The 27,036-nt window shown below is 45.9% G+C and overlaps 1 protein-coding gene across 2 annotated transcripts in view; it reads right to left on the reverse strand.

Annotated features, from left to right (window-relative positions):
* Positions 1 to 217: 217 nt before the first annotated feature.
* The window catches only part of TAPT1 (transmembrane anterior posterior transformation 1), a 62,283-nt gene continuing 35,464 nt past the window's right edge, over positions 218 to 27,036 (reverse strand). For both annotated transcript variants that reach the window (XM_040965743.1, XM_040965744.1), the window contains 11 exons: positions 24,265 to 24,427; positions 21,227 to 21,362; positions 19,771 to 19,868; positions 19,158 to 19,227; positions 15,123 to 15,203; positions 12,847 to 12,956; positions 10,854 to 10,913; positions 10,473 to 10,541; positions 8,061 to 8,137; positions 4,175 to 4,335; positions 218 to 2,273 (listed from right to left, as the gene is read on the reverse strand). In XM_040965743.1, coding sequence (XP_040821677.1) covers positions 2,044 to 2,273; positions 4,175 to 4,335; positions 8,061 to 8,137; positions 10,473 to 10,541; positions 10,854 to 10,913; positions 12,847 to 12,956; positions 15,123 to 15,203; positions 19,158 to 19,227; positions 19,771 to 19,868; positions 21,227 to 21,362; positions 24,265 to 24,427 — 1,255 coding nt within the window. In that variant the 3' untranslated portion in view covers positions 218 to 2,043. The remainder of the gene's footprint in view (positions 2,274 to 4,174; positions 4,336 to 8,060; positions 8,138 to 10,472; positions 10,542 to 10,853; positions 10,914 to 12,846; positions 12,957 to 15,122; positions 15,204 to 19,157; positions 19,228 to 19,770; positions 19,869 to 21,226; positions 21,363 to 24,264; positions 24,428 to 27,036) is intronic.

The following is a 27,036-nucleotide window of genomic DNA, read 5'->3' on the forward strand; positions in this document are numbered from 1 at the left end:
CAACCACCCTGACTTGCTGGAGATACTAAGTGGCCTACAACCAAGGCCCCATCTGTATGTTGCAGACACAATTAAGTATTTACTACCAGCCAGAACAAAGGAAGAATTCAAATGAGAGAGTTGACCGAATGTATATTAGCAGTAAATTCTTAGTGGAAAATTCACTCTGCCAACTACAATGGCAAGCAGGTTTAAAATAAAGTCAGTGACCTTTTTAAAAAAGATTACAAAATTGAATTTATTGAGTTTCACACAAGATGCACTTATAAAATTAGTACTGAATGCCATTACGACAGAAGAAGTGAGCACAGCCCCACCTCCCCACAGCGTCAGCACAGGAAGGGGACCCCTCCCCAGGACAGCATGGCGGGCGGGACCGGGTTCCATGGCGACGGCATGCCTGCTCTGACCAGTGCAAGGCGTGCCAAAGCTTTCCCCAACCACTCCTGTTCACTGCTGGTGAAGAGGAGATGGCAAATAGAACAATAATTTAAGAATGGGGCTCCCCTGAAACACAAAAGCAAGGCAATTAAAATTTGCATGTTTTACTTAAGAATACTTTGCGGCTTCCTAAAGGCCTGCTGGGACAGTCTCCTCAACACCAATCTTCAGATCTCCAATGGACAAGCCCAGCATTAAAGCCGGCTCTCACGGGAGACAGACACCCCTGCAGTCGGCCTCCTGGGAAATGACTGGCATGAGAACCACCCTTCCAGACAGTTCTGAAATCAGAAGTCGTAAAATTTTTATACAAACAGAGGCAGGACTTTCAAGATAAAATGAGGTGGAAAATACCTCCAGAGGAGTAATGGAGCAGAAATGGAAATCCTCACCTTACCTTACACCAAACCAGAAAGCTGTCCCCAATACACATATACACACACACACAACACACACACGCACAACACACACACACACAGCTCTCCACGCCCAGACAGCGCCTCTGCGTCCACACAGGTGCTCCCTGACACAGGCATGCTAGCCCAGCGTGGGCAGGCCCAACAGCCACCACCATGCTCTGGCCACGGAGGGGTGGGCATGGGCATTCAGCACCCACACGCCTTTCATAAACCCAGGAGAGGCTGTCATCTGTCCAACCTGGGAGATTTACTTTACAACTTACTGAAAAAAATCCAGTTAAAATTGACAGCTTTCAATTTTGTACGGTGACAACTTTTAGCCTATCCAACAACAGATCTTGCAGGTGCAACCACTTATGAAGCAAGTGGTCTTAAAGCAAAACCAGTTCACTGTACCAAAAAGTTAACAAGGGTCTAAGCTCTCAGTACAAAAGTGCTTTTGTTGTCAGGAAATTTCTCTTTCATCCACTGTAGTTACATGACACACATTTCATATTTACCTTGAAAAGAATAAACTGAGAAAGTATGGAACATTTTCTGATGCATGACCTTCAATAAATTTTGCTTTAAATAAATGAACAATTTGAGGTTTTGTTTTTTTTGTTTTTGCTTTTGTTTTCTACAAAATGCTACTATTCATGATGTCTTATTTAAGGTAGCCATTTATTCTGATTAATTCAGATGTATCTTCAAGGATTACTCTGGTGGTGAGAACATTTATCTTATGTTTAATTATTATTTTTTTTTAATGCTTTGGCAGATGAAGTAGAGTTTGGAAACTGTTTGTGAAAATAGTGTGAAACTGCCAAGGTGACGTCACGGTAAAAGCTTCACAGTTTCCAGGTACATCCGTATACTGAAGAGGCCTCGAGGCAAAGCGTGACTCTCCGGAAGCCCGATTCACAAAGCTGCTTCGCCCTCTTGGGCCCGGAAGTGCAGCTGCATGGCCGGGTAGGGTTGGGTGGCCTGGGTCATCGAGCCTCCAGGGACCAGGCCAGGCTGCTGCTCCACGGTCCAGCCCATTAGCCGGACCACGTCACTGGAGGAAAGACACTAAGACCTGCTTGCCAGCAATAACTTAAAATTTTTAAATAAATAGTTAAGTGCCATTTCAGCCTCTGTCTGACCCGGTGGCTCAGCGTCCGCTGTCCCGGGCCCAGCAGCGTCAACACGGGGCCGGAACTCAGTCAATACGGTTGCCGCAAATCGTGAACCTGTCTATCTCTAGCAAGTCTTTCTTTGAGGACCTGTGCTTTAATTCTGAATTGTCCTGTGTTATGTCCTTCTCGTCACAGTCTGGGGTTGTCAGAAACTGATCCGAACTACTCGTCACTAGTAGTGGTATGACATCATCCTTCGGCCGAGCGGGCTGGCTGGGGACCGAGGCAGACAGGTTTTCTTCCGTGGAAAGGCCTGTGGGAAACAGATCCACGGACTCAGAAGGTGAGCGCACACCCAGGCAGCGTGAACTTACCAACAGAGACATGGCAGAGGCATCCACCATCCCGTCACACAGTTCCATCTTGAGAGCCAACCAGAATGGCAGCTGCCCTCACTGGCAGGGAACCTTCCAGACCACCCCATCGCTGCTAGCTCATCAAAATGGCACCACACTGGGCTCTCCTGTGCTACAGCCTCTTCTACATGACTGCATCCTAATACCTACTGCCAGGCTTGAAACACTGGCCTGGGCTCCTCTACCCAGGGCACCTGCTCAGCTTCCTCCAGAGCATCCCACCTCTCAGGCACAGGCACTTCAGCAGGACTTGACTCAGCACTACCTCTCCGGAAACACAAATCAGGGGTAAAGACCAACTCTTGGAAGTTTATTTCAGGATCCAAGAATCCTAGAATCCGCTCCTGGGAACAGCCAGGCTGAGGCCTAGACCTGTTAGTCTCAGAATCATAAATTCAATCTTGCATGAACAGCTCTGAGGTAAAAATGCTGCACTAAAACCTGCATTTACCTGTATGTACACTCTGAGGAGTGTTGCCTCGTGTATGCACCTACCAGAACCAGGCCAGGACAGAGGAAACGCACACAGCTGCCCAGCTCCTGGTGGCTCCTCCTTGTGCTGTCCTCACACTGTCCACTCCTCTTTCAGCCTGACCTCCACTTGCCCCTTGATGGTCTGTGCCCCATGGTCTCCTGGCCTCCAAGGCCTCCTCCAGACACTGTCCTAAAGGCACACTGACCATGTTTGTACCGCAGCACATGCAACCAAATGCTCATACTGTTAACAGTATTTACATGTTGTTCCTTACAATAAAAAGTATAGTTACCTTCGCGTGATTATAGACGCTTTTATGCTACTTTATTTTAACTCCCTGTGAAGCCCAAGACCAGGCCTGGCCCTCCCGTCAGACTGGACTCTGGCCAAGGTTCATACTGCGTTCTCCCAGCAAGCCCCGGGTTCACACACATCGAGCTGCCCAGAGCTCCTGCTGGCCCCTCCCTGAAGGGCATCACTACCATCTGGCACTCAGTTTCCACACACATTTAAAAACAAGCCAAGCTAGAAGTAATATGGACAAACACAGACAGGAACAAGGACCTGTCCTCCTGTGACAAAAATTCAGTCATCCAGTTCTTCCAGATTCGATGCCAGAAACTTCAGAATCGTCCACAGCTCCTCTATTCTCACACTACACAACACGCGCATCAGTAACTCCTTCAGCCCCACCGTCTAGTTCCACAACTCCCTGCCCATCATTGCTCTCCTGCCCTGAGCCAGTCAGCCTTGTCCCTGGCCCTTGCTTTCCAGAGCCTATTTCCCACAAAGCCAGTGAAGGATCCTTCTAGAATGACAGCTGTGTCCACAAGTGGTTAGTTGAAGTCCGACAAAGGCCCAAATCCTCAGGTCAGCTGCAGTGCTGGTACACAGCAGGCCCTGGTGCACAGCAAGCCCTGGGGCCCAAGGATCCCTTGGCCAGCCCCTTACCCTGGGACTGGGTCAATGCAGCCAGTCGGGCTTTGGTGCAGCCATGGTTATTAGTGCCATTGAACCAGTCAAACAGCTTCCTGCTTGACAGTTCTGCTTGGAAGTCCTGAGAGATCGGCCTCCGGGGAAGGCCGCTCACCTCACACCCTCAGGCCCTTTGCCGACATCTTTTTACGTGACAGTACCCCAAGCTGGGGGATGCGCTTCACCCCCTCTCTCTGCCAGTGGTACGTGCTCACAGTCACTGACTCAGGGTCTGCATTTTTCTCTTCTGCTTCCCAGAGCAGCCATCCTGCCTTGACCCTCTGCTGGACTCCTGGCTTGTCCTGTGACAAGCGTTTAGCATCTGCTGACCAAAGACTGAAGACTTACCTGGGGAAGATCTGCGTTTGCTCTGAGCTTTGCTGGCTGACTGGCTGGGGGTGCTGGCTGGTGGGCGGTTAAACAGTTTCTCTTCCATTCTGGCCTCCTTGACATACTGGCATGCCTTCCCTAAGAGCACGATGCTGTTCAGGATTTTCAGGGATACCAACCTTAATGAAGAAACAGAACACATAAGCAAGGAAGATTCACTTGGGCCACTGGCGGCCACTAACTGCTGTGCAGGGGGTGGTGAGGCAAGGGGCTGGGGCTGGGCCCAAGTCAGAGGGTCTGGACTGGAGGGCCATGAAATGTGCCGTGAAGCCCAAGCTTTCCAAGATGTCTGGACCATAAGACAAAGTTTTTGCTTACTTCCTCATTTCTCACTACAAAAGATTAGAAATTTTTCCTACCATTCTTAACATTTATTTTTGTTGCAAAACAAAGACACTCAATATATATAGATGAATACAAGTAACATAAAATAGCATGTAACTCCACTCCCCAGTGAAGGTCACTGCGGCACTTGGCATCGTCTTCTTATCTCTGAGTCTTCTGCATCTACTCTCCCAGTTAAAGTCCCCAAGGGATATTATTAAGACTTCTCATGCTACGGGCCATTAGCTAACAAACCCCAAAGAAGTTCCTGTTACTAGACAGAATTTACAGTATTTTGTTTCAATTAAAGTTTTTGATTAAGAAAACATTAAATCTGCATTTCTCAGATGCCAGTAATTACAAGAAGTAGAATTTCTGGGTCAAAAGATGAATACCCATTTCGGCATTTCACACAGACTTGGCAAAGGTCTGGAACACAAGACACCCGGGCATCCTCTAACCTGGGAAAGATCAAGGGCTTAGGTCAGAGAGAGAGGTGAGGTGGCGTGTTCAAGGGTCCAGGACACAGAGCCAGGCAGGGGACAAGGGGTGAGGTGGGCCATGTTTAATGGCCAAGGTCACAGAGCCAGGCAGGGGACGAGGGGTGAGGTGGGACATGGCTCTGTGTCTGAGGGGAGACCCTGACAGGAATACTAGATGACAGTGAGGGTGAAGAGAGGTGGCGTAGACCAAGCAGGAAGCAAACCAGCCTTCTCACTGCAGGACTAAGGCGGCCAACATCCAGTACCCACTCAGACCCGCCGCTGCCAGGTGCTTAACTCTCAGGCTTTCTTCTCCTCTGAGCCCAACTCATCCTCTGCGCTTACTCCTCGACACTGACTAGCGATGCCTAATCGTAATTCTGCACTCACAAAACTGACATCCCAGGTCCAGATTTCATCTCCATTTTCCCAAATCTGCCCTTCTCTTAATAGACTCCCATCACAACTGATGGCCACTCCATCACTCCAACTGTTTGGGGTCTCAAACTTGATTTCTTAGCCCTCATGCCCTATATTGTCGCTGCTGCCCAGCAGCGGTGACACTAAAAAACGACGAGGCACGCGCTTGAGGGTCTGGAAAAAGCCGGAACCGGACCCCTCACTGCCAAAAGTGGCTGCATTTCTCTGCTGCTCCTGTCCCCATTGGTCTAAGCTTTCCTCTGTCGCTTCTCTAGCCCTAATTTCTGCCACCCTTTTTCCCATATTTCTTCTTCCTGTACTTTCCCTGTCTCCTTTCTGCCACCTTTCTTCCCACCCCCAAGTCTTTCTTGTCTATCTGTCTGTCCTAGTCATCGTCTTGTCTGTCCGTCCTAGTTGTCTTCTGCCTTGCTTTTACTGCCTACTTTTATATCGTTCTCCACCTACTTTTATATCACTTCTCCCCATGGGTCCACTTGGTGCCATCTGATAGGCCAGTAGCAATGACATAATCACAGCGGGGACATTAGCCTATCCCTGTGACTTCCTGTTTACCTGCTGGCGAAACCAACTCTGCCTCCTGGCCCTGGGCCAGCCGCCATCTTGCGGTGGCCCCTTTCAATCCCGGAGCAGCTTAGCACCCCACTCTCCACACTATAGCCAATCAATTCAAGAGTAACACACACCCAGGCATCAAACTAGGCGGGCACGTGTGCCTCTGGGGTCAGGAAAGCTTCCTCATTGGACTGCCACTTTTGCCACCTGCTGTCCGTTTCCATATGAAAGAGAGCCTGGCCCTTGCCCCCTTAGCATGCCCCCACCATGTTATCTGAGGACTGCTGGTGGTGGCTGCTCCTTGGGGCAGTCCCTTTAGGCATTGCTTCTGTCCACGGCACTCCCTCACATCACTGGGATTTTCTTCATACTACTCAACACCACCGGTCCCCTGAAAACCAGCTGTCTGGATTTCACTGTCGCCCACACAGGGACTTGTCTGCTCTCCCTGAGGAGTATGGAATGGACCTGGCAGGATGGAGGCCAGCGACTCTCATCACAGTGGGACAGGGCAAGTGTAGAAGCTACACACACATTTCACATTGGGAGATCCAGGGGACTCCGATCTGTTCTGTGGAAGGCAGGTGTCTGGGTTTCGAGGAATGAAGACTTTGTAGGAGAGGACAATCTGAGCGTGACCTTGACATAGAATAATGGAGTCGAACATGGACATTCATGGGGAGTTTTGTGTCGGGAGGACTACCTGGGTGGACGGGTATGCAGAGTGGGACAAGGGATGCAGAGTGTAAACTCTAAGTAACTCAGATGAACTCAGATGAAGCACAGCCCGTTTGGTGAATCACACACAAGCAATTATAACCACAGAAAGACTTCGGGTGCGATATATCTGCCTGCTGATTCATGCCAAAAGCAAAACATTATGATAAAAAGCTTATCATCAATGGAACAAGTAAGGCAGTATCACTTGGTAAGTGTGGTTCTGTGCTAGCACTTCAAGGGGTGGAATGGAAATGTGTACCATCAAAGGAGAAGCTCATGTTTTTAACGTCCAAAACCTGACTGGGCTCAGCTTACTCCAGTAAAGCATTTGTGTGTTCACTCAAATGGAAAACAGGAAGTGATCTGTGATGTGCTGGAACTCCATCTTGCTGTGGCACTGCCGAAACAAGCTGTCATGCCTGAGCCCAGCTCTGCAGGGTGGGGGACCAAGGAAGCACTGGCTCCTCAGGGCACACAAGAGGCTGCTCCTCAGCTGCTGGGGCAGACGCTTCCTGGGCACCTGCCACGTGGCAGGACATGCGCTGGGCTCGAGCAGAAGCACATCCAACCGACACTGCAGTACTGCGGGTGACTGGGGAGCAGACCTGGTGCCCTGGTGACTGCTGACCTCAGGACCGTGACAGCTCGTCTCGTTCCCACGCCTGCTCTAGAGAAAGCCTGGCTCCTCTGGCCAACTCTCCTTGCCCTGTCCACCAGTAAAGTGATAACTGCAGGCTGCACTCCTTCACCATCCATCCTTGTCTTGACAAAACCCACAATGGCAAACGCTCAGCTCCCATGGTTACTTGGTGGCCACCACCGAGCCGTGCATCAGGCTGTTTCAGCTGCATGTTTACTGCTGTCTCCCCAGAGCAGAGCGCAAGCTGCATCAGCCAACAGCTCTGCACGTGGGCTCAGCCTGTCACTGGCAGGGAAGCTACACTGCTGTGCTGCCTGTGTGTCGGCCCAACAGCTTAGAGTACAGAAAGGAGATTCAACGTGGCAAACAAGTGAGAAGATTAAAGATGATTTTAGTATTGGAAAAAAAAATGTAATGGCAGGCATTGCCTCATAAAAGAAAACATGACTAGTGTACACTCATAAAATCTTTAAGTAAGAGACTATAATGAAAACTAAAGTATGACTACTGCTACCAAAAAGCAGTGTATGGAGCTGAGACACGATTTCTCAGTAGCCCACAGCAGGAAGGGAGCTCCCAGCACAGAGCGGACAGAGTATGACCTGGGTGTTACAAGACTCCCTTCCACTGCACGCTTACACTTTACCAGACAACCCAAAACATATTCAGAAATGGTTCATCTTACCCAAAGTAGAAGAGTACGACGCAGGCGTAAGACAGGATTCCTTGCACTCTGATTGAGCTTGTTACAACTCTGATGAGCTGGCCAGGAACAAACCAAAAGACACACAGACAAAGCACATGACAGCAGTTGTTAGCTAATGTTCTAAATACATCTCCAAGGCAACGGCAATACTTCAGGTATCCACCGACGGCCTCTGCTTAAATCTAAGACAGCGGTTTTAGAATCACCGATTCCTGTTAAAATCTGCCCATTTGTACTATTTGCAAGGTAGGTCTAGGTTTGTTTAGGCAGATTCATCAAGTCTATGGTTACTTCCACAGCCTCAGATACATCGACCTGAGAGATGTAAGCCAGAGGCTTTTAGAACGAAAAACTAATCTGGAATATACACGTGAATGACTCTTGCTCCACATGCTCCCAGCAGAACTAGGACCACTCAGCCATCTTCCTTATTCCTGCTTTCTCCTACCCTTCGTTCTACTTTTTAAAGAGCCCCAATGCCCTGCAGAGAGGGAAAGAGAAAAGGAACTTCAAGAGGCATTTACTATTAGAAGAAACTGAAGAATATTACTGAAAAATTATTTATTTAAAGGTAAGAAAATCCCTCTCACTTGTACACAGTTGTGGCTAATGAGCTTTTTTCTCATTTGTCATTTGTCTCCAAGAACTGCAGGAATGACTGGAGTCCCCTTGTAAGCCTAATAAGCAGGCCAGGTAGATCAGCTGGGGAGCATGCCCACCACAGGTGCAGTGGCACTCCCAGACCGAGGGCTAGGCGGCAGCTATGAGGGCGGGGAAGGGATAGGACTTAGGCTTGGCTAGTAACACCAAGTCATAAGATAGGAGTCTATTAGGACTCTTAAATACTGTAAAAGATAACTTTAAAAAGACATTTTGAAAAATGGGTTTTAATAGAGAAACAACTGGGAGGAGGCAAGCTGGTCTGATATAGAGTGGTATGGCTGGTAACTTGTTTATATTTTTCTCAGCTGACTTGCCCAGGCCTGTGGGAGTACTTTCCAGGTGACTGCAGCATTTGCTCTAACGTAGGACTAGGCAATAAAGAAGAAACCTGTCAAACACAGATGCAGCCAGCAAATCTGAATGAACATGATTACACCTTGATGAAGACAGAAACCCTTCCCAAAGCTGTTCGATTCAGAGTGAGTGGCTGGCGCTGCGGTGCAGCACGTAAAGCCGCCGCCTGTGACTCTGGCATCCTGTGTGGGTGTCAGTCTGAGTTACGGTCTCTCCACTTACGCTCCATCTCTCTGCTGAAGCACCTGGGAAAGCAGTGAAGATGGCCCAGTCAGCTCCTGGCTCTGGTCTGGCCCAGCCCTAGCCACTGCAGCCACCTGGGGAGTGAATCAGCAGATAAAAGGTATCTCTCTCTCTCTCTCTCTCTTTTTCCAACTCTCCCCACTATCCCTCTCTCTAACAGAACCTTTCAAATAAATAAAAATTTCAAAGTTTTTTTTTTCTCTCAAAGTTGTAACTTTTTGGGAGGGAGTGACTTATATTTCAGTGTGTGTGCATGTTTAAAGATGTATTTGTTTATGAAAGGCAGAGATCTGCCATCTAGCAGCTCACTCCCCAAAGGGCCGCTGCAGCCAGGAGGCCAGGCCAGAGCCGGGATTCCATCGTGCTCTCCCAGGGGCTGGAAGGAAGCGAGCACCTGTGCCTTCCTGCTCCCACCAGGTACGTCAGCAGGAGCTGGGCCTGAAGTGGAGCAGTTGGGACTGACCACGCTGCAGTCAGGGCTGTGGCATTACAAGTGGTGGATTAAAGCACTGCACAAAAACACTGGCCTCAAATGTTATTTTTATTTTTTAAAAATACGTATGTTATAAAGATAATAGAATTTTTATTGTAAAAACTCTGGAAACATTTCTGAAAAGCTGTACTTACAATGGATACACTATGTTTCCATTTAGGCAACCATAATTTACTTAACGTATTTCATTTCCCTAAAGTTCTGCAACTAGAGCTGCCACTGCAATGTTTATTCTTGCCCATAAATCATTGTTGGCTTCTGTAACTGTTTCCTTAGAACTGGAATTACTGCATTACAGCATCACACTACTTGCTGGAAATGCCAGCAGTGTGTGTGACAGTGGCTATGCCAACCCCACCACCAGTTATGACATAAAAAATAAAGCTATTTACCAAATGAATAAGCCAGAAAGGGATACTCATTAACAGGACAGTTACTTTTTCTAAAACAGTGCCTTCAGGTCACGTATCTATCGGATGTTTTGAACTTCAAAAGAATGATACCACAATTAGAAAACAGAAGCTTCTCTCAAATTATTTGTGTATCAAGTCCTCTTGTAACAAATTTGCTGACAATCCATTTGCCAAAATTCTATAAATACGACTATCTCATATTACAGGAAGAAAGAAGGGACTTACTAGGACAGCCAGGGGGAGAGGAATGAAGCCCATTCTGCGTGCCACCGAGTCGCTGTAGTCCGTGTATGCCTGCAGAGAGAGCGGGCAGTGAGTGCCTGCGCCTGCTGCCCACACAGCACCACACCTGTGCCCGAGGTACACAACATGGCGGCCAGGACGCAGTCTGGCGATACAATGTGGAAATCTTTTCATGAGAACTTTATACACAAGGTTGTATGATTTCTAACTGTAAAAAATCATTCACTATTTAATGTATTATTAGTAGTTTGTAAACATTTAGTCTTGAGAACACAGGTACAGAGGAAGTCTACGCAGTTTTCCACTCTAGCTCAAGCCATCATTAGGTGCGGATCTCAGATGATGCCATTATAAAATGCTCACATTTTTCTGTCGGCTGCTGACCAGGTCAAAAGCAAGGCTGGCTCTATATTCACTGTAGACCTAAAGACAAATAACAAGGAAACAGAGTAACGTAGTGCAAATGGAGAGCGTGAATTGCCGTTAATTCCGCAGGTGGCTAACGACTATCGGTTAAACACTACCAGCAGTGAGTGCTGCTGGTCAGCGACACCCGGTGTGTTTCCTGTTTTCCCGCGTAAGGGGGAAACGTGGCTGCAGTTCTCTGGATGGCTTGGAAAGGCAGATCCACAAAGAGAAGGAAGACAGAGAGAAAGACCCTTCATCTGCTAGCTCACTTCCCAAGTGGCCACAATAGCTAGAGTTGAGTTGATCTGAAGCCAGGAGCCAGGAGCCAGGAGCCTCTTCTGAGTCTCCCACATGAGTGCATGCCCCGCACATGGGTGCATGGCCCCACGGCCTTGGGCCACCCTCTACTGCCTTTTCAGGCCATAAGCAGGGAGCTGAGTGGGAAGTGGAGCAGCCAGCATAGGAACTGGCACCCACATGGATCCCAGCAGCCATAAAACAAGGATTCTAGGCTATCCTGCTGGGCCCGAGGAATGGCTATTTTATACTTTTTTCAAAGCATATTTGAGAAGTTCACAAACAATAAAATTTAGAGACAACGTGCACCTCTTAGAAATTTTCTGAAGTACTCTTATGTACAATTTTGATATTATAAAGCAAAGGGACAGTTTAAAAATTATTATTTTACACTTAGCCATCTGATAGACACGGATTCTAACAAACAAACTAAGCTAGGGGACATAGCGACAAGGGCACTTAAAAATCTCCTTAAAACCACTGAACACCTGATTCCAGCCTAATTATCACACCAGATGGTGTAAAATGATCCCTAGAAAGGAAACCACTTTGTATGGAGGAAGTTGAAAGAGAAAATGGTAAAATATCTGTTAATGTTTTACAAAAGTATGTAAAATTGTATTTAAGTCCATGGAAGTATCGAGAAACCCATTATTAATTCATCAAACTATTGCAGTTAGAACTGCATTCAACTTTAAATCTTTGCTGCCTTTTGGGATAAGCTGTCAAGTGTCAGAGTAACCCTATTTAATAAAGTTCCAGTGCAGTGAGACAGCAGACTGAACCTGCAGTCATTTGGGGAGGGAGCCGTCAGGAACGCCCCGGGAGACCCCCTTCTACAGGACCTTGAGCAGCTGCATCCTGACGCAGCCATCTTCAGCTGAAAATACCTTGAGTTCACAATGCGTTTCCTACCCCAATCATAAAGCATCCTGGCTCAGCAACACAGTGCAGGGCAGGGCGTGCCGTCCCCATGACGGTGGGGCTGACCACGCGGCAGACGCTGTCAGCACGAGGGGACTGCACTGCCCAGGAATACACAGAGGTCCAGCGCAGAAGCGTGGCATTTACCGACTGTGCACTGCCCTTCGACTATAGGAAAACCAAAGCTGATTCATCTGTGTATCCAATGAGTCTATAGCTACAGACACAGTGTCTGGAAATTCTATGGAATCTCTGGTTACTAAGTTTTAAGACTTTCACCAGATAATTATATCACTTTTCTAAAACATAAAGAAGTTATAATCACAGAAGATGAATGCTTACATACAAAATATTTTAAACAGCCAGAAAGTAAGTACTGATGCTTTAACTTTCAAATATCATCTAGAAACAATATAATCCAAAGCACGTGAGCTAAACAATGGTAATCTTAACAATTTACAATAATTTTTGAGTTACTGATACTCTTAGCTGAACTACCAACCAACCTATCCTTTCATTTTGAAGCACAGAACTAAGGCTTTTTAACTCCAATAGGCATTTCCAGGGGTATAAAAATTTTCAGATACCTAAAATTACAATTCTAACTTTTAAACATAGTAATCTTGCATTATCTTTACAAATGCAGTAAACCCAAACTTACTATTTTATAACTTTAAAAACCTTAATAGGTAATTCTAAGAATTAAACTGCTTATCAATATACATACGTCTGCAGTAATGTCATTGAATTTGGTGATAAAGGCATGTTTCACAATATCCACAGCGATTTCTGACGCAACCACCATACAAACATCTGGAAATAGCACCCAGAGATGATCTGCAAAGAGTGGAGAACAGGGAGTCAGTGAAAGCTCTCAATGGCAGAATCTGTCATCACAGAATCTCCACGGAGCAAAACTTCAGTAATAAACAATGACAGAGTTGGAATTAGCAATCAATGAACGACACTTTAGTTTTGTTTTTTGAGTCATTCAAACTGAAGGATAACAAATTCCACAAGCATCTTTCAGGGCTTTCACAATGTCAAGGGCCAGAGCCCGGGCACAGGGCTCCAGCTTGGGGTGCTGCCCGAGGTGCCAGGATCATTAGCAGTAGTCACTAATACAAGTTGTTCAGTACTCCAGGCATGCGTATTGGCCTTATTTCTGTAGAGGAGGAAACTGATGCAAGAACAGGTGGCAGTGAGTGGCAGGATTACTACCGAAAGGGGGCCTGATTGCCAGAACCTCAACCATACGCGAGGTTTTGGAATTTGGTTTTAAAATTAGAAAATTTTTAAAAACTTCAGAAAGCTAAAATGCTGATGTTTTGCCACATGCTCCAAGGGAGTAGTGTTACAAAGACTGCAGATACTATGTTGGAAGTCACAGCAGAGATGGGAAAATGACTTCAAACAGCGAGATGTCAGGAGGCTTAGGGTTGGTTGCAATCGGGCCTAACAACCCTGTTTTGGGACTGCTGAGCTCCAAGGGAACCCATCACAAATGCCAACTTTGCCCTGTGTGAACACCCTGCTAGCCAACTCAGTTACAAAGAAAGGTATATCCTATGCATCAGTGGAATTCAGGCATGCAAAGAATCCAGGTGTGTGTGTGTGTGTGTGTGTGTAGGCACTTTTCTGCCCAAGGGTCTTTGTACCTATTCAGAAGGAAAGTGAAGGCAGCATACACAATGACAAGACTTGATCTCATAGTTTCTACAAGACACTAACTTCTGCAAATTCAGTTCCAAGATCATGTATCTCACTTATTTTTCCTATGTACTTGAAAACAAGCTTTACAAACAAAAAACAAAAACAAAAACCCAGCAAGTTATTAACATCAATAACATGTTTGATGTTGGGAGTATTAAAATGCAGAACAGCCGCACGCGCTGTGCAGAGGAGTAAAGCCATTGCCTGGGACAGCTGCACCCCTATCTGAACGCCTGCGCTCCCCTCGGCTTTGACAGCTGCACCCCTATCTGAACACCTGTGCTCCTCTTCGGCTTTGCTTCCAACCCAGCCTCCTGTGATGATGCACACGAGTTGGTTAGCAGGTGCTCACTCAGGTACTTGGCTTCCTGCCACCTGTGTGGGAGATGTGGATGGAGTTTTAAGGTCCTGGCCTGCCTTGCTCTCTGCCTTTCAAATGAAGAAAAATGAGCAAACAAAAGTTACTTCAAAATGAAAAACATATAATTATCTTTAATTGTAAGTAAACCAGGCATTTAAAAAGCCCCTCTAAATTATTTAACATGTCTGTGTAGTTGATCACATCCCACCTAGTTGATGGCAGCACTGTAAACATCTATTTCTCCAATTAATTAACCCTGCGTCCTACATGGAGCTGAGTGCTTTCCACAGCTGCCACACAGCACAGCCTTGTTCCTGGCACACAGTGCAGGCCCACTGAATGCCCACCGACCGGGTGATGACAAGTCACGGAGCCTTGGTGACTTCATCAGGCCAGATTCAGAGAGGCACGTCTGAAACACACTCTAATGCCTCACACTGTATTTCTTTATCTTTCGTCAAGTACCACCAAATAGTGAATGGGCAAGAGATCCATGTCAGCAAAGAGCACAGGTCACGTGACTGCACACAGGCAGGTGCAGCACACTGCTCTCTGAAACCCTCGGAGGGCTGGGCCACAGTGCGCAGCAGGGAACACACACCACCGTGCAGGCAGCACCAGTGAGCTGCCAGCCTGCGGGGAATGACGGCATCTCCCATCCCCAGTGGAAGCCAGGGGACTGCAGAAGGGTCCTGGGAAGTGCACTTAAAACCTTATTTCAGTGCAGAGGAATGTGAAATCTATGCATCCAAGGTGCTCAGAAAAGCTCATGGATGTTGGCTCAATCCATCTACTGCTTCAAGTACTGCTGATGCCAAACAGTGGAACATTCAAGGTCCCTCTGCAATATTCATCCTATTCCATATGAAATGACAACTTAGCTTTAACAGTACAATTACAAGATACAGTAGTTGTTAAGGTTTAGTTACCTGGATTCCAAGAAAACTGCTCCATGTTTCTTAAACACACTATTAGCAAAAGTACATAATTTGTGAATCGTTCCTTAATATCTGAAAAAAAAATCCATATGTAAGTACCACAGTGCATATATGTAATATAGTAACAATGCATATATACTGGCTTAGTCAGAGCAGGATGAAATTATCTATAGGTGTGAATAAACATCTTTGAAATAAATACAGATGTGCCTTTGCATCCTGCCAATGTGTGATTGGTGGCAGGTCGCCCAGAAGAGCAAACTGCAGTGCTCAGGTGCCTTCCACTAAAGGACACGGTGTTTGCTGATAACCTGCGCACACCTACTGTGCGTCCTGGATCATCTCCACACATCACCCCAAACCAAGGGAGCGCTAGTTAAACAACTGTTAGACCATCTGCTAAGCAAGGTCACTCTGATGTCCCGACTTCCACGTGAACTTGCTGGGAGGCACTGACCCTCACACTGCATCCCTGCAGACTCCTCTTCGTGGCACAGCTGCTGCAGGAGGCACAGGAAGCAAGGTGCTGCCATTTGCACTCAAAGGAGGGCTCTTCCTTCACCCTATCATCTAAGTGCCAGAAGCCATGGGAAGACTGCCTAGCAGAATGTTTTGCCCTTGAGAAAAAATTTAAAAACAACCTGAATTTAATATCATAAAACCTAAAGTGTACAATGCAAATCACCTTGCAATAGAACATGAACTATTTCTACCTACAGCAACAACAAAACTCCACAATAACTGCCAATTACTAATTTATGCCAAAATAAAATCTTAAACGTCTTGTGACCTAACAATACCTAATCAGCATGCAGTTTCTGCTTTCTTTTTCAAGATTTATTTCTTTATATGATAGGCAGAGTAATGGAGAATGGGAGAGGGAAGAGAGAGAGAGAGGACGGATCAATCTTCCATCTGCTGGCTCACTGCATAAATGCCTACAACGGCTGAGTCTGGACAGGCCAAAGCCAGGAGCCAGGAACTCCACCCCAGCTCTCACTTGCTTGCAGGGGCCTAAGCACACAGCCTGTCTTCCATTGCCTTCCCAGGATCCTCAGAGGTGAGCTAGCTCAGAAGCAGAACAGGAGCAGTGGAGACTTAAACTGGCACTGAACTGTCGTTCTCACAGTGGTAGCTTAACGCACTGGAGCACAACGGCAGTGCCAGAGTATTCTAACACTTCAAATAGCACATCCCTCATCTTTCTAACTTGGGGGATCTGTATACAAAGGGGAAAAAGGACATGAACTAGGTTCACCTTGTTGGTGATAGGCTCACTACCACTCACAATCACCTGGTTCTTGTTGCACACAAACAGAAAACCCTTGACATGTAAGTTCTGCATGTGTAGTTTAAAGCTTTACAAACAGCATCCAACTTACACTAAATACTAATAGAAGGCAACAGCATCAAAGTGCCTTCTCCAACACGTGAATTCTAATAGTCGAATCTTCAAATGTTCTCTGGTTAGCTAATAAAATTGCTATAAATTACATAATTTAGCCTCTTTTTCCCCCTTCTCCTATTTTGAATTCACACGCTTGGCAGCAGCCCTCTGAAAGGAAAGGAAGGGAAGGTTAACACAGAGGGGTCAGCTGCACTGCCTCGCAGGGCTTTGGAATTGAAGGTGCAACATGGACTCACAGGACAGCCCAGACTTTACTGTTAAAACTTCCTCATTTATTCTTGATCCTCGGCTAGGTTACAAATCTCCTACAGCTATAAAAACATGTTTGTTTTAACCACTCCCAAATGTCATCTTTTTTGTTTATCACAAACTTGCTAAGTGAACTGCATTCATCTCCTGGACTCATTCAGATGAGTTTTAACGTATAATCTGTGTCACCAGACTCCTCAATAAAATGTGGAAGATCCTCACCTAGCAAGCTCTGCGCATGCTCTCACCTCGGTGCCATACCCAGTAGGCAACTGCTCTTCCGCCAACGTAAATGAAGTCTGCTCACCACAATCGTTTCTTTCGGCTCTTTTTGCTCAACACATTGCTTCTGAGATCTCATGTCTCAATCTATCAGTAATGTGCTCACGAGGGGCCTTTCATGCGTGCACTTCTAAGCCTTTCTGCAGCAAAATAAGCTTACCTTTTGATTCCATTTTCTAGCATCTCTTTGAAGTACAACTATACATTCTCAGGCCTGAACCAAAGGGTAGGTGAGCTTTTAATCAAATAAATAAGCATCTGTCAGTTGGGGCAGTACTGACAGCCAGCACTCACTGTGCCCAGCATGTGTCATGTCCTCACCAATGCCCTGGCACTGCCCGTGCCAGAAGCAGCCCTCCAGTAGGTGTGCAGTGGCCTCTTGCACATTTCCCCTAGTGTCACTGAACACCTTTTTGGGAAACTTATTGAGCATTGATCCTTTTTAAAATAACTGTTCAAGCCCCTGTCTTTAAAATTGGATTGTCCTTCCATCATCGATGCAGGGAACTGCTTACATATAAGAGAATCTTACCGGATGAACACATCAAATCTTTAGGTGATGTGACTAATCTGTTCAGTTTCTTTTTTAAATGAACAGTTATTGATTCCAAAGAAATATAATTTCTATGGTGTTTTATATAGTACCCAAAAATGTTTGCATGTACATTGTGAATATATCTTCCTATATTTGACATTTTATCATCCAAGTATTTATGTTTAGAGCTTAAAATTATTATCTTGGGTGGGGAGGTAGAAAGCCGAAGTTCTTTAAAATATTCAGATATTCCAGCACTGTTGAAAAAATAATGTCCTCACTAATATATGAATGTTTGTGAAAATACAACTGCTTTTGATAAACATGTTACATAAGTAATTATTTAAAAACCTCCATTTTAATTTCTGATGTGGTAAACCAAGATAGACATAACTCAATAAACAATTGTTTTGGGATCATGGTAACTTCTAAGAGTATAGAAGGGTCCCCAGACAGGTAGGACAGGCAGGACAAGTGCTGTCAGAGACGGCCATGTGTGCTCTGCCCTGAGCTCACCCCGACTGCCTGCCCAGGACCCCGTGCTGCTCCCCTTGCCCCAGGACTTCACCAAGCCAGGTCCTGCGACATGTCCTGTCGTCTTACATCTGCTGGTGGAAAAGGCAGATCATGTCTCTACCTTCTTCGGGAAACAGGATTCCCTGAAGGGGCTAAAGGACCCTTCCTGAGGGCTCTTGGATCCCACTTTGAGATCCACTCTGCTGTACTGCTGTGAGATGAAGCCTACATGGGTAAATCCTGCAAATTCATATTTAGGACTTCTTGCAGGTACAACAGACATTCCATGCCTTACATCCTGGAAAACTGTGTGTGTTCCCCAAGGGCTCTGGCATAAAAGTTTTGATCCTCATGGTGTAAGTCCATGGATTAATGATGGACCTGTTGGGGGGGATCAGAGGCTGCTGGGGGCGTGCTAGGGATGGCAGCTTTGTTCCTCCTGGGCTGGAGGAGTCTGCTCCTCCTGGCTGCTAAGGGCGTCTCCCTCTGCACACACCCAACATTCCCAACCCTCATCAGCCATCATTGTAAGGCTCTGCTAGACCTTCAACTGTGAACCCCAAACTATAAGCCCAAACTCCTTCCTTTCTAAACAGCCCCCCTTGGAGATCTGTTTTGCAATAACAAAAAGCTGACTAGCTCAGAAGGTTTATAGCCATATTTTTCCTCTTAGTAGCTATTTGAGTGATTGCAAGGCAAATAAATTTCTGTGTTTTAGATGATGCTTGTATATAAAATAAAATAGTATATTATGCTTCAGAGAAATTTCTGGATCAGCAAAAAGCTTTTGAAAATATGGTCTAGCAAGACACATTAATTTTTTAAGACACATCTAAGTTTTTTTTTATTATCTTAAACATATTTTTAAATATCTTAACACAAGGTTAACAAGGAAACCTCAGGAAGATGTTGTTGGTATTTAGAGAAAGCACAGCTAAACTCAAGAGAAATTAGCAAACAGGATTTATAAATTAACATTTCCAAATGAACTGCAAAATACTGCACAGAGCCGCAAGCAGGACCTAACGTTACATACCACTATTTGACATCTGGAAGAGGTTGTTCTTTTCAAACTTCTTGAAAACACTTCCTTTAATTTCAACAAACTGGAAGGGTAAAGAGAAATACTATCTTTATCACAATATCAGTTTTTTAAAAAACATTTCTTTGTTTATTTGAAGGGCTATATTGAGATTGAGAGAGAGAGAGAGAGACCACGTGAGACAGTGAACTCTATCTCATGATTTTCCAACCACTGGTTCACTTCAAATGACTGCAATGGCTTGGGCTGGCCCAGGCCAGAGCCATGAACCTGCAATTCTGCCCAGGTCTCTGTATGGGTGGCAAGGGCCCAAGCACTTGGGCCATTTTCCGTTGCTTTCCCAGACACACTGGCAGGGAGCTATATTGGAAGTGGAGCAGCTGGGACTCAAACTGGTATTCTGCTATGGGAAGCCTGCACTGCAGGTGGCAGCCTGGTTTGCTGTGCCAAAACACCAGCCCCCTTATATTGTCAAAATGGATTTCTTACATACAAATCTTCCTGGATAACTAGTAATACACAGAACAAAGAACTGCGCCTAGTCCAGAATATTGCTGCTGCAACACCTGAATAAGCTCAAAAATATCAAGTGAGGTCTCCCACTTACATTATTAGACATCATGATAGTAAGCAAGGACTTGTTGTGTGAATTAAAGGCGACATTCAGAGTGGTTGCTTGAACCATGATGAGAATCGCATGCAAAACTAACAGTATGTCAAGGAGAAAGTTTATTTTACATTGTTTTTAACAGAAAAATCCAAGAATTCTGAAAGCTTAAAAGAGCACACCTTCTAAACAAGTATTAGTATTTTATTCTCTGCACAATTTCCCTCTGTTAACTGATCAGGCTGACAAGCTGAAACAAACCAAAGCAGAAATGAGCCTCTCTGCGTGCGTGTCCGTATTTTCTGCATCTCTGGCACTCGCGCTTGGGAAACAGGCTCCTCACAAAAGGTTATCAATGCATGGGAAAAGGCACATTAACACTGAAAGAAGAGGCTTAGGAGCACTCGGTCTAAATCATGATCATTTGCATTTCAAGAATGAAACGAACACAAAGGGAAAGTCTGCAGTTGTTTGCTTTGTTTTTCAGGAGATATGGAATGCTGATAGGATCTCTCTGATAATTAAGGTTTTTCATGAGTTATACAGAATTATATGCAGAGCACATATGAAATAGTTAATTTATATTTTAGAATGACAACTATTTCACTCCACATAAAGTGGAGCAAGTTTACTCTCTGCCTTAACTTCCCAGATACTAAGCCAAATGGTTTCAAGTCTCAAAGGCAGTATAAAAAAAAAACAAAACAAATTCCTTTATTATGATACATTCCAATAAGTGAGTGCTGATTCCATGTGGAACTTAATAGTGAGACTTCAAAAGTTTTGTGAAAAATATAAAGGAAAGTTAATCTGGGTAAAAAATAAGAAATCCATATGTTTTTTTTTTCATAGTACAAACTTTCCGCGGACTTCTTCAAGTCTCTTTATATCCTTGTATGGCGCACACATGTGCCCACTGTTTATACAGTATGAAGTATTTATTCTCCAAAGGAAAAGCTTTTAAGTCAGGGACATGGACACACACACACACAGCTCCCACCCTCTCCCACCCAGCCATCTGGCCAAGTTCCCCTAACCAAATTCACATCTTATTTCAAGATGAATTCTATACATTTTAAGTTCAAGATTATAACAAACAATTCATAGAATTAGTGTCAAGAAAAAAAATCTGATATAAATATAAAAGTGTTTTGTAGAGCTATGCTACTATCTGGATCTATAAGTTATACAGACCTATAAATGACAACTGCTCAAGTCCTTCCATATAATCACAGAGACTAGAATACTTTCTAACAGTTCAAAGGGCTGTGCACACACAAAGTTTTCAACTTATAATTATGGTTAGAATCAATTTCTCAAAAGAATGCAGACATCCCACATTCATCTTTAGGAAACACATCTAAGCAAATTATCTTGAAACCAGTGAAACGGCTGACTAAATGCCATGAGGACCACACCCCTAGTCGTGGAATTTCCAGTAAATCTGAAAGGATACAGACGTAGAGAACGGCCATGAAGAAGTGAGGAATCACCCCGATGTGGGCTCTTTTTCTTTCTTTCGGCTCTGTTGCCGTCCAATAGAGAGCATCTAATATGTCTTGTCCAAACGATGAGAACAGACGATCAGCCACCTGCAAGACAGGATCGGGAAGTGCTTCTCAGTCCTCTTCCATACGTAACCGAGACTCCAAATGCAACCCAACAGTCTCTACCTGGAAAAGAGCAGGGACCTGGGGCACTTACCACTCCCAGCGCTTTCTTCTCCGGCACACAGAGGTCAAGCACTGCAGAATTTAAGCCAGACTTTGCCTAATCAGCTATGTTTGTGACAAAGAATGTCTTACATACGGGACACACAAAAGGGGTAGGCAAAGAATATGGTGGTTGCCGTGGTTTCAACTACTGCTGAGGCTTAGGACTCAAGCCTAGTTCTTCAGGACAGATAAATCATGTGGCACAACTTCCTAAACCCTGCCATATGTAACAGCTGCTGAATTCCACAAATGGTTTCCCTATGGAGTACACCAAGCAGGCGGACTCCTTAAAAACACAATCAGTAAACAACTAAAACAGGATGTGAGAAAGAGACACAGACGGTGCCTGTCCTTTAGCAGTCGCTGGATGTGGAACACTGCACGCATGATTCCCCCACACCACCCTAACCCTGCGGGCCCAGGCTCTGCCATCCCCCACACCACCCTAACCCTGCGGGCCCAGGCTCTGCCATCCCCCACACCACACTAATCCTGCGGGCCCAGGGTCCACTGCCACCTCACCACCCTAACCCTGCGGGCCCAGGCTCTGCCATCCCCCACACCACACTAATCCTGCGGGCCCAGGGTCCACTGCCACCTCACCACCCTAACCCTGCGGGCCCAGGGTCTGCCATCCCCCACACCACCCTAACCCTGCGGGCCCAGGGTCTGCCATCCCCCACACCACCCTAACCCTGTGGGCCCAGGGTCCGCCACCTCACCCTCTTCTTTCTCACCAGAGTATAATTTCCTACCATCTCTTGTTTGTTGTCTCATCTGCAAAGAACACATACCATTGGTCTCCCTCTGCATCTTCAGGGACCAGACAGGAAGCGCCGATGAAACGCATGCTGAATGGCAGCTAGCACCTGGGGGCCCTCTCCACTTACCCACCCACCTGCATCAACAACCCTTCTACACACTGTCTCATTTCTTCCTCGTAGCTCCTTCCACCTTCCGATGAGAAACTGAGGGATAGACACTGGGCAACCAGCACTCATGTTCAGAATAACCAGGCCATAACGGACTAGAGGAGGATGCCAGGACTGGATCAGAGGAAGTTTGTTTCCGGGCTAGAGCAGATTTTTGTCTACTAGGCTTATGCCACACCATCAATCAGTCTACAAAGTGAAGCAGTATTTCAGTTATTTTAATCAGCAGTTTTTAGACTCTTTTCCGTGGTCTGTTTTCAGTGAGGGCTTTGCAAGTCAGGAGGCACACACATGAAGTCTGAGGGCAGGAGACGCCCTGGTGCCCTAAAAGAGAAAGGCAGCTGAAGGAGTCTGGCAGGGTGCTAGCAGGCCAGCCGCTCCAGTACGGGAGGAAAGGGGGACGGCTCTCCGTGGGAAGGGGGAGCTCAGCAGGCTGCCCCACTCGGTGAGCTTCATCCACATTAACCCCTGGCAGACGCAGCCAGGCTCCCCAGGGAAGCTGGGGTGTGGTTCTAGCGCCTCCTGGTGTTGGTTTTAGGCACAACCACAACAGCTTCTCAGACTGAAAGGCCTTCTCTCCCACAGCAGCATATCACCACAGCCGCCTGCAGCCCCACGGCGACCCACCTGCCCACTCACTAGGAACTCTCTACATTAAGTCAAAAGGCAGATTCAGCTTGCATGTGTCCCTAGAAAGAAGTACAGGGAAATGTAACCTGGATTTCATAATTTATAAATAACTCGGAGTTGTTTACCATTAAAGTGATTAAGACTCTGCCTATCCCAAAAGGTTAGATACCACATGTTTGCTTTAATCTAACCTCTATAATTTTTCTTTTTGTTTGTCTGTCTGTTTTTGAACCTGTCATTGATACTGTCTCAACCCATGTGCTTTGAAAAATTGAACTTGCATTATTTCTAACATATTGTCTACTCAATACTATGTCAATTAATTCCATGACACTGTATATTGTTGCTGATGTTTTGTTGGGGCTTTTAACTGACCGGGACTTTACTCTGCTAGCTCTGCCCTCAGACCAGGGAGGGTCACCCCAAGTGGCCACTGGGCTTGTCTGGACAATAGGATGCTGGACTCTATGCTGGGTATATGCTTGCAACAAAGGAATCTCAACTGAACTTGAACTGTGGTTATGCAGCAAGGTGGAGGAATCCACCATGGATGGAGGGTTGTGGGACGGGTGGGGGGAATCCCAGTACCTATAAAACTGTTTCACATAATACAATGTTACTAACAATAAAAAAGACTCTGCCTATCAAGCAAGGCCCTTTTTGGTAAAGAGAATATATAATTGTTGACTATATAATTGTTCAATTTACTTTGTGTAAATGTAGACTTTCACATGCTGATTGCTTTTAAGTGAAATACACTGTATTAAAACTCAGTACTTAAATTGGAAAACTCTGCAAAAATTTCAAGGCAATTTAAAATGTACATCTATTATAGCAAACATATAACATTTATTTTATAATTTTTAAAGCTCTTGCAAGAAAAGCACACATGGGTTCAACAAATTTATGGGCAACCGTTTTCCAAGAACTTGACAGTTTAAAGCCAAGCCGTCAGGCCAGCAGTCACCGTTTCTGAATTCTTGAGGAGCCACCGGGCTGTGAGTACATGTAGTTCCAAGTGTGTCCTTTGATCGGGTACCTGAGTAACAGCTCCACCCCTAACCCATTATATCAGAATCTACATTCTAACAGTAGCCTCAAGTGATGGCGGTCCGGTCATTTGTCAGTAGACCAACTTTCCTGCCTGCAGGTGGCGTCCCTGTTGAAGAGCTGACGCTGCGAGCCTTGGCACGTGGGGTGCGGGTGCACGTCCTTACCTCCAGCATGTTGTAGATGATGTAGAGCTTGATGACAGACTGGCCCCGAATCAGGTGGTACATCATGGAGTAGTCAACATAGTGCATCATGACATAGCAGATCACCAGAATAACACCCTTCAAAACGTCACAGACCTGGGCTGGCTGAAGCAAACGTCTGTCCCTAAAATATACAAGAAGCGATAAAAAGGTAAGTTTCACATGACAGGATCTCAAAAATAAATCATCATTACTCGACATATATTGGCACACAAAGGTAACAACGAGAATGAGGTTGCTCTTTCAAAAAACGTGGGTGAGACCTGTACCCTATATTGCGTGTCTGGTTTCAAGTGTAGCTCTGCCCCCATTCCAACTTCCTGCTAATGTGCAGTGTGCAAGGAAACAGGAAATGGATCAAGCGGCGGGGTCTCTGCTACCCACGAGACACCCCAGGGTCCTTGCTTTGGGCTTTGGCTTGATCCAGCCCTTGATCGCAGCTGGGTGATCTCGGTCGGTCTCTCCCTCTGTCTTTCAAATAAACAGATAAATCATGACTTGATTACAGACTTTTAAGATTATTCATTTAAAAATTTAAAAAAAACTCCAAACTGACAAGGAAAGTTACACTGATTGTGAAACATTCTGCCCAAATACAATAAAGACATCAAATCAGAATTACCACTGGAAGTCAGCAACTTAAGAAAAGATTTATTTGAAAAGCCGAACAACAAAGGGAGGGAGGGAGATCTTCCACGTGCTGCTTCACTCCCCAGCTGGCTGCAGCAAGCAGGTCTAGGACTGGCTCAAGCTAGAAGCCAGATGCTCCACCCCAGGGCTCCTAGTGGGTGCTGGGGACCCAATATTTAGGCCACTTGCTGCTGCCTTGCCAGGTGCTATAACATGAAGCTGGATTGGAAGTGAAATAACTGGAACCGAAACTTGGGATCATATGGGATGCTAGTACTGAAAGCCAAGGCTTAAACCACTGTGTAGCCCACAGAAGTTGGCAATCTCAGGGCTGGTTCTGCAGGCTAAAGCTCTGCTTGCATCACTGGCATCCCTATGGGCACCGGTTCAATTCCTGGCTATTCAACTTGCAATTCAGCTCATTGCTAATGTGCCTGGGAACACAATGGAAGATGGTCCAAGTGCTTGGCCCCCTACGCTCATACAGGAGACCTGGATGAAGCTCCTGGGTTTGCGTTGGCCCAGCTCCGGTTATAACCATTTGGGAAGCGAATCAGCAGATAGAAGATCTCTCTCTGCTTCTCTTTCTCTCTCTGTAACTTTTCCAAATAAATAAATGCATAAGTGAATAAATCTTAAAAACAAAACAAAAAACCCTGGCAATCTTAAATAAGGCCCAGTGCAGGTGAAGGCCCAGTGCAGGTGTCTTGACCAAACAAGCTCTATGGAAGAGCGTTCTGGGCTTATGGCATGAGCTGGAACCTCATCATGAGGCCCTTCTTACACACTGGTTGCCTTCCAGGCACATGGTTCTGCACCTTCACATAAAAGCTTAAAGCACTTTCTGCATACTGATTTATAAGGCGCTCACACTATGGCAGTGCAGTACTTTGCTGTGCAGACAGCCGGGGTGCAACGCACATGCCACCTTCCTACCTGAGTGGGTATCTGGGGTGAATTCCGACAGCTGGAGCTGCAGGGTTACAGCTGCCTGCCACTCAGACAGAAATGCTAAGCTTTTTACACCTGTACCTGGAGCACTGTCAGGAGGCCAGCTGCATATTTGAGAGTTATTTGTATTTCCTGTGAATGCTGCCCTCATATCTAGTTCTGATTTGTAGAATCATTTTTACATTATAAAACTTAGTCCTCTGTGACATGAATTCAGGTTTTTTGATAATTAGTAAGAGTGGAATGGTCTTTTATGTTTTACATCAGGGCTGAGAGTATAACAGGTTAAACCTAAACTGTGAAAAGAAACAGCAAAAAGTAAATACATTTATGATTTTGATCACTTGTGCATGATGGTGAGGCTGGAAAAGACTGAAGTAATTCCTTAACAGAGAACTGCTTCGTTTCCTGTCCCGGCAGCTTCTCTGAGCGATGCAATGACTGTGCAGGAGGCGCAGAGCGTCTTCACGGCCACCCTGTGGACTCGCCTGAGCAACAACCTCAGGTGAGCTCAGGGGCTCCATGGCCCTGGGCACCCTGCTCCCCTTCTCTGTTCCCCACCTACCCAAGCTCCGGAGCTCTTGCCTGTGCCCGTGCTGATGAGCGGCTCTTTTCTGCCAAAGATCCTTCCAGAGTTCAACAAGGGATACATAAATCTTGCAAAATGCCATCTGAAGCACTACCTTATGAGATGGCCAAAGCCCATTCTTTGAGCTGCTGTAACAGGACCTCATGTTTGTTTCCTAAAATGCAACCCTGACTTAGCCGTGGATCTGACTGATCTGTTTATGGACAGAGCACGAGACAACACTGCAAAAGTGTCGAGGGCGAATCCTCTAGATGGTACCCAGGACAGGCTGGAAGAAGATGACGAGATACAGGGCTGACCCAAGGAATCCAACTAGAGACAGGTCAGAAGTGGCCTAAGCCAGCTTTCATGTATTGAGATGGGCACACACACACACACACACACACACACACCAACAAAAAAACTGAGAACCCGGTGCAACTGCCCAGGCTAAATCCTCTCCTGGCACATGCTGGGATCATATAGGTGTTAGTTCATGTGTCAGCTGCTCCACTTCTATCCAGCGCCCTGCTTATGTTCTGGGAAAGCAGTCGAGGACCCTGCACCCACCTGGGAGACCCAGA

The sequence above is a fragment of the Ochotona curzoniae genome, unplaced genomic scaffold (assembly GCF_017591425.1).
Source record: "Ochotona curzoniae isolate NIBS_2020 unplaced genomic scaffold, NIBS_Ocur_1.0 scaffold_4505, whole genome shotgun sequence".
Lineage (NCBI taxonomy): Eukaryota > Metazoa > Chordata > Mammalia > Lagomorpha > Ochotonidae > Ochotona > Ochotona curzoniae.